Source organism: Micropterus salmoides, unplaced genomic scaffold (assembly GCF_014851395.1).
Source record: "Micropterus salmoides isolate LMB-PRFRI ecotype aquatic unplaced genomic scaffold, ASM1485139v1 Ms_hic_scaffold_10, whole genome shotgun sequence".
NCBI lineage: Eukaryota > Metazoa > Chordata > Actinopteri > Centrarchiformes > Centrarchidae > Micropterus > Micropterus salmoides.
In genome coordinates, this window is record NW_024040041.1 from 5,819,053 (window position 1) to 5,830,012 (window position 10,960).

At 39.0% G+C, this 10,960-nt stretch overlaps 3 gene segments (V, D, J or C); all 3 read right to left on the bottom strand.

Annotated features, from left to right (window-relative positions):
* Nucleotides 1-4,885: 4,885 nt before the first annotated feature.
* On the bottom strand, nt 4,886-5,493 carry LOC119896474. The segment is given in 2 exon segments: nt 4,886-5,267; nt 5,355-5,493. Coding segments are annotated over 2 exon segments (354 nt in total).
* Nucleotides 5,494-6,170: 677 nt separating this feature from the next.
* Nucleotides 6,171-6,697, bottom strand: LOC119917173. The segment is given in 2 exon segments: nt 6,171-6,538; nt 6,658-6,697. Coding segments are annotated over 2 exon segments (408 nt in total).
* A 1,187-nt stretch (nt 6,698-7,884) lies between these two features.
* Nucleotides 7,885-8,421, bottom strand: LOC119917139. The segment is given in 2 exon segments: nt 7,885-8,243; nt 8,336-8,421. Coding segments are annotated over 2 exon segments (387 nt in total).
* Between the last annotated feature and the right edge of the window lie 2,539 nt (nt 8,422-10,960).

Sequence of the window (10,960 nt, forward strand, 5' to 3'; positions counted from 1 at the left end):
CTCTGTACCATGTGCTCTACCTCCACCTGTTGGCTGAATCTAAACTTTGGTGGATTCATTTTCCATTCTTATTAAAAATATAAGGCAAGGCTCAAATAAAAATAAAATATCTGACTTGGGATAATTTGGTTTGTGCATCACTGATTAGAACGGGTCAAGCAGGCGTCCTGTTAATCCCACAAGCCTTTTCATTCTCTTTATACATAAAGTTACTAATACTCACACAGACAGTGCTGTACATTTTAATGTCATGGGTCAGATGTCCACTGGTGCCCCACAAGGTATTAATCTTTTCATTATGTTTCATAACATTTGTAATCATCTCATAATCATAATTTATTCTAAATTTAATTTTCCTCACCTTAACTCAACATCTGGTCTATTTAATGACACAATCTGTCAATCAAATCAGCGACCTTTACATGAGCTCTAGACCCTGTTATGGTCCATCCTTATTTTAGTAATTGTTGTGAAACAGAAACGGAAACCTGGTTAATCATATCCTTGTATGATTATAACGTAATCCAAGCAGAAGCAAATCAAGTATATGCACAGCTGAATATCTCTGTGTCTTATCTGCTAGTTTTCTATTGTATTTTATTTAGTGTCTGATTTTATTATACATTAATTTTATTATACATTAATTTTTTTGTCAGTCTGTTGTCTTTCATGCCTTGTGTATCTGCCTGCAGCCCTTGTCTGTATGAAGTTCGGATTATGATTCTCGCCTGCCATTTTAGTTTGGATTTTTGCTTTTCTTTTGTCTGTGTACTTTGGAATTTGGTGTTTCTGAGTCTGGGTCCAAATACTTGTTTTTCCCTTGTCTGCACTTGGCCCTGCATTATCTGTTTTTTATCAGATGTTTGTTCCTTTTACTATATTTTTTAAACATATACACGGTGAGTTTGCAGCTAAACTACATGACATGCCCACATATCATCATACAGTATATACTGTATGGCATTTTATTTTCATGTGTCCCACTTCACAAATCAACAGGAAAGACATAAAAATAAGACAAAAGAATGTGTACACTTAAAAAAAGAACAAAAAGGGCATTGCTGAAAAATAAATTACTTTAATGGATGAAAGATGAATGCAGGTTTTTACAGATGTAAAACATCTGAACCATTGTTTCTGTGTTTTGGAGTTGAATGATGACAGCTTTTTATTTAAATGATAAACAGCATCTTATTTCTCCATTCTTTTAAACTTGGACCATCTGATGATTTCACTGTAAGATTTTAGACAAACAAACCTCAGACCGTTTGAAACCACAAGTGATCAAATTCTAGGGTTTACCGGTAACTGACTATTAAAATGAGTATTATGGAATTAATCATGTCGCTTTCGTGACTGTATTCCTCAAATTATGTGAGTTAAAATGCATTCTGTTGAAGGGTAGATGCTTATTGTTTCAGTGGTTTGAAACTGCATCACGTGAGCTCAGTGGTTTCATACTGGCGTGTGACTATCTGCTGGATCGGCATGGTTTTTGTAATAGCGAGGAGCTTTTCTTAATCACAGTGGTAACTTGCTGCACCAAAATATTCTGTGCTGTGTTCAGGGTGCCTCGGGCTCAGGATGTGGAGATATGCTGTATTCTCTCCGTTTCCACTCACATTAAACTGGCCTTCAAATGATGGTTCAACGGATGGTGACGTGTAATACACGTAGCCGATCAGCTTCAGGGCAGTGTCCCCCTTTGAGCGCTGATACCATAGAATGGTGTTCAAGTCTGGGTTTTTATGTGTGCAGGTCAGTTTGACTTCAACATTCTGTGGCCTCAGTAGCTCAGCTGTCTGAAGCACTTGCATGTCTTTACTGAGCAAAACTCCTGTAGAGAGATAATGAAACACTGTTAGGTGGCATGTAGAAATCTTTGCAGTAAATTCTGAGTTTAAGTCAGTGGATCATAGCAATGAGAACTATTTCAACGCTCTTGGTCTTAACCACCTTTGATCCTAACCCCTTGACTGGTTTATTACAACCTTAATCATCTTCATCATTGGATCTCTCTTTCTGTCCTTGGTTTTGAATCCTTGATGACTTTCCCTAACCCCAGCTTGAAAGCTTAACCAGTGGAGGACAAAGTATTCAGATTCTTTACTTAAATAAAAATACTCGAGTTCTTGTTACTTAAGTAAAAGTATATAAGTATAATCAGAAAAATATACTTAAAGAATTAAAGAAAAAGTACTTCATGCAAAAAATTGTGCCCTGTGACTGTTATACTACTCTGTATTATAAATTATTATTACTCATGCATAATTATAAGGGAAAGCAGCAAGTCTTCACATTTGTGAAGCTGGAACCATGAAATGTTTTTGCGTTAAAAATAGTTTGAAATTAATTTTCTGTCAACCAACTGATTGTTTCAGCTGTACTTGTATAAAATGCTGGGTAGTTTAATTCATAACAGAACAATATATTTTATACACTGTGTTAACTGTGAAATCTGTTTTGTGTATAAAAGGCTTAATGTGTAAAGTAACTACTAAAGCTGTTAAATGTAGTAAACTCCATGGCGCATGGAGTCATGAGGAGCATCTGTCAGCCTGTGCCTTTCCTTTGGTTCCCTATTCCAAACTGCCCAGAAGATGGACCTCAGTGGAGGTATAGTATATAATTAGTTCTTTATAAATTAAGTTGGTCCAGATGTGCTGCAGCCTTTTTCCATAAAGTAAGTGGTCAAACAGTAGAGGAGCTAGTTTGAAGAGGATTCATGAACCATTAATAAAGCCACTAGTTGCAACCTATAAACCCTTAATAAACAGTAGGATAGTGGTACCAAATAAGGTGATCAATAAGTATCAAAACTAGTTTTCACTATACGATTTCCCCCAATGCGTATAAACAGAAGTTGCCGGGCAAAGTCAATGCAAAGGACTTCAATAGTACCTTCAATCCAGATGAAGATAGGTATGAAGAGATGAGGCCGGATCATGTTGAGTCTCATGAACCAGCTGAAATCTCTGCAGAACTGTTTGCATATGAAGTCAGAAGAACAACCAACTATTAGAGAAGGTATGTTTCTGCCTTTCTTTCTGCCTCTATGTCTTCAGCTCCACCCACTCTTTGATTGAGTCTAAATGTGCGTGTTCATGTGGTTTGCTCCAGGTGTACAGGGAGACATGAGGGTTTTTGTAGGGGAATGTGGGGCTTTTCTATCATGGTGCGCCGATATGCTGCACAGAAATAATGCCCACTATCCTTGGGATGCCTCAGCTTGAGCATATGAAGGAATGCCTCCTTCTCACCATTTCCACTCACGTTAAAGCTACCCTGAAAGGATTTCTCAACAGTTTGAATAGATGTATAACTTGTAAAACCGACGAGCTTTAAAGACGAGTCTCCTTGTGAGCGATGATACCACAGAATAGTGTCAAAGTTGTTGATGTGGTGTTTGCAGGCCAGTTTGACTTTATCATTTATGTTCCCCAGCACTTCAGCTGGAGCCTGATGGACATCTTTGCTATGATTTGGCGATATTCCTGTAGAAAAGAGCAAAATAATTATGTACGTTAATTCAAATGAAGCCGTATGTGACGAAGCAAAAATGAACAACTTTGTGTACCTTTGATCCAGAAGAGTGGGATAATAATTGCGATTAAAGCACTGTTCATGTTGAGAACCCTCTACTGTACGTGTCCTTAGTTTATGATCTGAAGAAGGAAATGGAAGTGTTGTGGTGCAAACGACATCACATGGTGAGGAAGACGTCAAAGGCAGGCATGAGCCTGATGTGTTGTGCCTCACGTGCTATCAGGTAAAAGAAAAAGCATGTTTGTGCTTGCATCACTCACGCCCTAATAGCTATTCTATCACATAATACATAGCATGCCTATTTTATCTGCCTATAAAGGTGACATGAGAAATGTAATAATTGTCCTATTTAAAATGAATGACTTGGATAAATTTCAAAAATAAAACCAGAAGTCTAAAACCAAGAGGCTGTAGTCTTAATTACACCCCATTAAAATGTTGGATGAAGTGTTGGATACTATATTCTTTGGGTCCTCTTGGTACCCTGTGAGTAATGTAAAGGTGTCAGCAAAGGAAAATCCAAAGGGTTTATCCCCTCTTGAATGTGCTCAGAAGATTTCAGGGCAATCTGCCTGTTAGAGAATATTTGTTTCTGTGAAAATTTGACATTTCAGTCTAGGGTGATACAAGGTAAGTTGCTACACTGCGAAGGATTTATCTTCCACGAGTATGCAAAGTAAATTTCACAGCAATCAGATCTGATTTCTGTTGTACTGGTGGACATGTCGACCCAAAGGTGCTACTGGGGGAAAAGTCAAAGGGTCACTAAAACCTTTAGGACTGTGCTGGTGTCCATGAGCACAAAAATGATTTGGTTAGCTTTAGAGGAAGATCAGGATTTGGATTCAAACAAGTTCTTAACTTGAGGTTAGTCATGGTTAATATAATAAACATGTGGTTAAGGTTATGGAGCAATCGTGGTCATCCTTTAAAAAACAGCGTTGGAAATGGGAAACAAATGGCAGGCTCCAGTGTTAAAGTCTTTTTTGTTGTCCCTCCGGCCTATACAGACGCTCTGTTGCTCTACAAAGTCACCAGACTTCCTCCTTTGTCATAATTCCTACAGCCTCCACAGTACTTTGTCTGGTTCTCTTGGTCCGACCAGAATACCAGTAACAGTAAGGATTGACTAAGGATGACTAATCTCAGTTTCAGGAGAGCAATAAATAATTTGTAAATGATTATTGCTCAGGATTCCCCTCAACATTGTCAGTAAGAGACTTTGCTGCTGTATTCTCCAGTGATGTTTAAATCTGCATTTACAAAAGCATTGGCTGATGCTGATAAGATATCAAACCAAATTACAACCACAAAAGCAGGTGCCTGCTGTTCCCTGCCATGTACAAAACCACCAATGCTGAAAGTGAGTGTAGTTTTTGTAAACTTCGGAGAGACTTTGTATCAACGTGCATAGCGAGCTGCACAGTAGTACACTGCACTGTCCTCAGCAGCCAGCTGGAATATCAGAGAGACATTTTTTGCATCGCTCCTACTCAGATCTCCACTGATGGTGAACTGCTGCTTATATGGCTCTTCCACACTGACATCGTTATAGTTCACATATCCAATAAGCTTCATATCTGTCTGTCCAGGTGGCTGCTGGTACCAGAGCATCACTCTGTATTCAGTTTGTTCATGGGTGCAGACAAGATGCACTTTGTCTCCAGGGCTCCGGATGAGAGCAGAGGGATCCTGATGGATCTCTATACCCAGACAGCCTCCTGGATACAAAGAGTAGCATTCTTTACTTTGTGATGGACGACAGAGAAAATGACACATTCCCAAACATTTTCAACAGAAGTTATTACCTGCAAAGCAACAGAAAAAAAGGAGGCTGATCATTTTGACTTCTTCTTCCCTACAGATTAGGACATAAAACTGTGTTACTCAAAACCCTTTGATAATCTACTGTAGATGGGTTAGAATCAACAGGTGCCTCCGCTGAGCTGCCTGAGGTCTGAGGAGAGAAAGGGATGAAAGGGCTGTGCGTTATTAAACAGGGCCAGAGCTCAACTCCGCCTCCTTACATTCAAGTCCTCAGCTTTGGCCCCTGGCTGTAATAACAACGTAATGTGTCCTCCATAAAAACAGTTATACATGTGATACCATTTCATATATTTGTGTTTGTTTAAAATGTTTTACATAGGGTTCAACATTTGGTGAGAATTGTGACATGTGCATGTTTTTGGTGTGGATAGCGCCACCATGTGGACATTCATAAAGCAAAATAAATACCAGCACTGTCATCAGGTCACATTTCATTGTGTCCAATACTTTAATTTAATTACCTGTAAAATATTAGCATATTCATTACTAGTTGTAAAAACTAATTAGCCAAAGTTCATAACATAACATTACTGAACATGTGAACATGGGAAACAAAATACATTCATTTTTACAAGAACAGATTCTGAGTGTGCCTGGTGATGAAAGTGTTTTGTCAGTTTTGTTTCTTGCCATACACTCCTGTAGATGTGAGAAAGTCACATCAACTCTTGGCAAGTTATTTGAATTCATCTTGAGGGAAACATGAATGTCTGAACTAAATATCCTGGCAATCCATCCGATGGCTGTTTAGATATTACCATCTGAACCAAAGGAGTTCCTCATTGTGGTGAACAACATCAGGCGGTGTGCCAGTCATCTTTGTGTAGTTTTGGTGCAGTTTGAGAGGTACCTGCATCACTGTGTGCACTGACGGCACAGAGATACACTCCGCTGTCGCCTGGTTCCACATTTTTCACTGTGAAAGATCCGCTCTCACTCACAGTCTTGGCTGCTGAGTACTTGTCCTGGCTCACGTTCCCAAAGTCAGGTGGCTTGTAAGGCACCGTGTGGACGATCAGCTTCATACTCTCCCCCGGTAACTGCTGAAACCAGTACATGTGATAGTAACTGCCATGCAGGTTGTGACTGCAGTTCATTTGGGCAGAGTGACCCCTCTCCACCAGTAAGCCCGGGGTCTGTTGGAGTCTTTTAGTCCATGTTAAACCTGGAATCAAGCAAAAAAAAAAATTGCATATAACAGATAATGAACCACATGAGCTTTAGAGTTACATGGAGTTGTACAATCAATAAATGAAACCTGTGGGACAAAACCACCTGCAGTACTGAGCAGGGAAACAGTGCAGATGATGAGAGGTGACATCATTTTGATCCACTCAACAAACAGATGACTCTCACAGTGAGACAGCAGCTGACGGGATCACCTTATAGTACAGAATGTGGTCTCTCCTGTCACAAGGCGTCATCAGACTGTTTCAGTTCATGGCCATCCTCTCAGGATTAGCCTCATTAATAAATCAGTGGTCAACAGTGCTCACCTTTTTAAAATACTATTCCAGAGTGAACTTAATAGATTGTATTATTCAATTTTATTACATTCAGTGTCTTCTTGCCCTTTCATCATTTGAATTCAGCGTTTTTAATGAATTAACATGATTAACATGCTGTTTATTTAAATATCAACCTCAGAATCAGGTGCTTAAAGGAAGTTCATACCTAAAGGACTGTGTAGAGCACAGCTTATTACATACAATAATGATATTCCAGTAAATAAAAGGAAATGTGAATTTCTTAATTTTAGTAATTTAAGTTTGTATTACTATTGAGATACTGACCTACACAAGTCTGGGAGACTTTTACAACCAGAGACAAAGTAAGTAAGAGTTTTTATGGATACACCTACAACCAATCAGAGCAACGAAACGTGTGACATAGCGCTGAGCGACACGCGCAAGTTGGGGCTGGGCTTGGTTTTTTTCATTCAGGAAAAAAATGGCGGCCTTTCTCAAGTTCCAGCTAAACAGTACACTAAAACGTGTTTCTGAAAACATTTTGAGGAGGAAAATGCAGGGCAACGCAGCATATTTGATCAGCACTGTCTGGTTAAACGTTTGATCTGAGGTTCATGAGCCTGGTGTGTAGATTTAAAAATACAATTCAATTGTACATGTACACTTCTCATTGGCTTGTGATTTGGCGTTCCCATTTGTAAGGTTTTATCACAGCTGTAGATTTTGTAAGCTACTCTCCACTTTTGTGTTAAAAATAATTACCATTTCCAGGAGGAGGATCATGCTCACCATCATAGGTAACAGATTTCTGCAAGACTGAAACTTGTATGCAAACATTTGGGGTCAGTGCACATGTTGTATTTTGTTTAAATGAAAGTTTGAATGTTATCACAATTGTTATAACAATCATATTTTATTCATTTAGCATACATCTGTGGAGAGAAACACTCCATCTTATTGGATAATAAAAGTGTTGCATCCGTACTGTGTGATAAGCTGTCTGATATGAAATATTCTCAGAGTGTTTGCTGCCTGTGGGTTACAGCAGGTGTCTATTGTGACTGTGTTAGAGGGTTTTTGTTGAAGACAGAAGGTTTATGCAGCACTGTGCATCACTGGCAGCACAGAAATACACCACGTTGTCTTTGGCTTCAGTATGAAGAGATGACAGACTTCTCCCATCCCCGCTCACGTTAAAAATCTCTTTAAATGGATCTTCAACAGTCCCAGAGTCGTATCGCATATACCCTATGAGAGTCATTTCACTGCTCCGTACAAACTGTTTGTACCACTGGATCATTGTAAAATCACTATTCGTATGGTTGCAGTTAATCAGGACCTTTTCTCCAGGATCTTTGAACATGGCAGGAGGATTCTGATGAACACTTTTTGTTGAGAGCTCTGCAGAAACACAGTTGAAACATAAGTTGTTAGTGGAGATAAGAGGTTAAATCTTCAGGATTCAAACGATCAATAAATGCATATAACATTACCGGCTACACATAGCGGCAGAGCAGCCAACTGGATGAGCAGTCTAATGGTCATCTTTGTGCAAAAAAAAATAATACATACGAAACATGAACACTGAAAACTGAAATGAGTTGCCTAAGAAAAGGTGGGTTAATACTGTGGGATGCAGGGGCCGGTCCAGAAAGAGAGAGAGAGCCATCCATAAATCTGATTGGCCAGCTGTGGTGCCCCTCCTAGCGGGGCGGGGTCAAAAGGTGGTACATACTGGGCTTGTGAGTATAAACAAATGTAGAACACAAAGCACAAATAGAACTAACTGACTTTAAAGCTGAAATGAATCATTATAAATAATAACAGAAATAATAATAATATAAAAAATTATAATAATTATTAATCAAAAGTTATTTAAATGTGCCTTGAAATTATTACTTATTAAAAAGTACAAAATTATTAGCATCAAAATGTATTTAAGTATCAAAAGTAAAAGCATTAATTATACAGAATGGAATTTCAGAATTATATATAATATTACTAGATTATAATTAGTGAAATGTGTGAGCATCACTAATGCTGTAGCTGGTAAAGATGGAGCTAATATCAACAACATCGTATTCTGCTGGGTAGCTTAATTATAATAATAATACATCATCATTTATTTGTTGATTTATATTTTGTATTAATGTTTAGAATTTGTAAAGTAAGTTGGAATTAATGTTGTCAAATGTGTGATGCAAAGTAAAAACTTGGCTGCCAAAACGTGGTGGCATAAAGGTATAAGAGGATAAAATGGAAATGGTCAAGTAGCTGAGTAAATGTGCTTCGTTATATTAGATATTAGGTACATTTATATTTTCACACTAAATTTTTGTAGTGGCTTGCTGCAGTCACAACAGAAACTGAGACATGATGGGTACGTTTTGACAGCATATTTGGGATGATGATGATGACGACATTTTAGTGAGATGTGGGCTGAAAAAGACTTTTTGCGTATGGCTGTTTAGAAGTAACAAGTGACAGACTGAACAGACACTGTGGGATGACCTTAGAGAGGAGGAGACAGACATTTAGTGAACAGAGTTTTGGTTCTTCCTGTAGTCCTCCTCTTTTCTGGCATTATACATGGATGTACAGTATTTGCAAAGAAGCACTTTTTAACAGTGTACCCTAATATGCACTTTGAGCCAAACTGGCACAGACATTTGTAGAGGCATGAATGATTCCCAGAGGATGAATTCTAATGGATTTTGTGATCCCCTGACTTTTCCTGTATCAGCAGTGACATTTGTGGTTTTGAGTGAAACGGCTTGAGATTGGACAATTGGATGGATTGTAATACAATTTCCAATTGTATTCTCATCCCAATTGCAGTAACTTTGGTAATCCTCTGACTTTTCCTCTGGCACTATCATCAGGTTTGAATTATATTTGAATTTCTCCAATAGTTATGATCAAATACCTGCAAAACTAATGGCATTCCCATCAGCCTCTGCTCTACTCTGTGCTTGTGTGTACTTTTGTGCTTATAAGCAAATGTTAGCATGCTAATACGCTACACTAAGAAGGTGAACATGGTAAAATATATACCTACTACGCATTAGCGTGATAGCATTAACACTGTGAGCACTGTAAAATGTGTTTACTATATCTGGGTGAAATAACCCATAGAGTGCTTTAAAAATCCCAGTATCTCCACCACCTTTTTTGTCTGTTTTTACCGTGCCTCACTTCATCAACACCCCTCTGATGTTTACCCTCGGTGTAAAGTCAACTACTGAGTCCCAATTGCCTGCAGAGGGGTTTCCTCTCTGCAAACAGAGCTTCCTCTGTGTCTGAAACCGGAGAGATCAGCATTCCTCTGCCCAGGCTTCAAATAAAGACCTGAATTCTTGCAGAAATAATCCATATTCCCGCTGGGAGTGCAAACCTATCCACTGTTCCTGGGTTGATGCCTCCCTCAAGGTGGACAATCGGTGTCTTTGTGAAGCCAAGATTATGCCAAGAGACTGAGCCCGGAGCAGGTCCACCCAGCAGCCTTCAGTCCCACTGCCTGAGCTGTGCAGATGGTCTACCTCACTGTGGAGACACTGGATTATTTCGGGCAAATATCATCAACAGTGCTGGATTATTAGAGCGACATCTGTGGTTTTCTGATGGATTATAGAAGATCTTCATTTTCAAAGTGGTTTTAATGGCCCAGATAAGACATCACCACCTGACTGCCTGACGAGTCTCCACCAACTGAGAGGTAGGCCACAGTTATTTTTTCTTTTCTGACACAGGGTTAGAGAGCCCACATGTATTGGGCTGCTTCACAGATTTTCAGGGGGCTATATTTTCAGACCACAGCTGCCATTTTTTGACTGATCACTCTGCAAAACAATGCGGAGGTTTTAAATTGTCGATTAAAATAACTAAGATTATGAATTTCACAGTGTTGCTTCAAAGAGTGTCACAATCCATCCAGCTTTTAAACACACAAGGACCCCCAAAGCCAGGACAAAGACCTGATTTAGCTCCTAAAGCAAAGTTAAGAATCTGCTACAGTCCACATTCAGCGTCCAATATGTCCTGTTTGTCTGGATTACACTCTCTGTGCCTGGCCCTTCCAAGAGGTATAGATTGAAGAAGAGAGAGAAAAAAATATATTT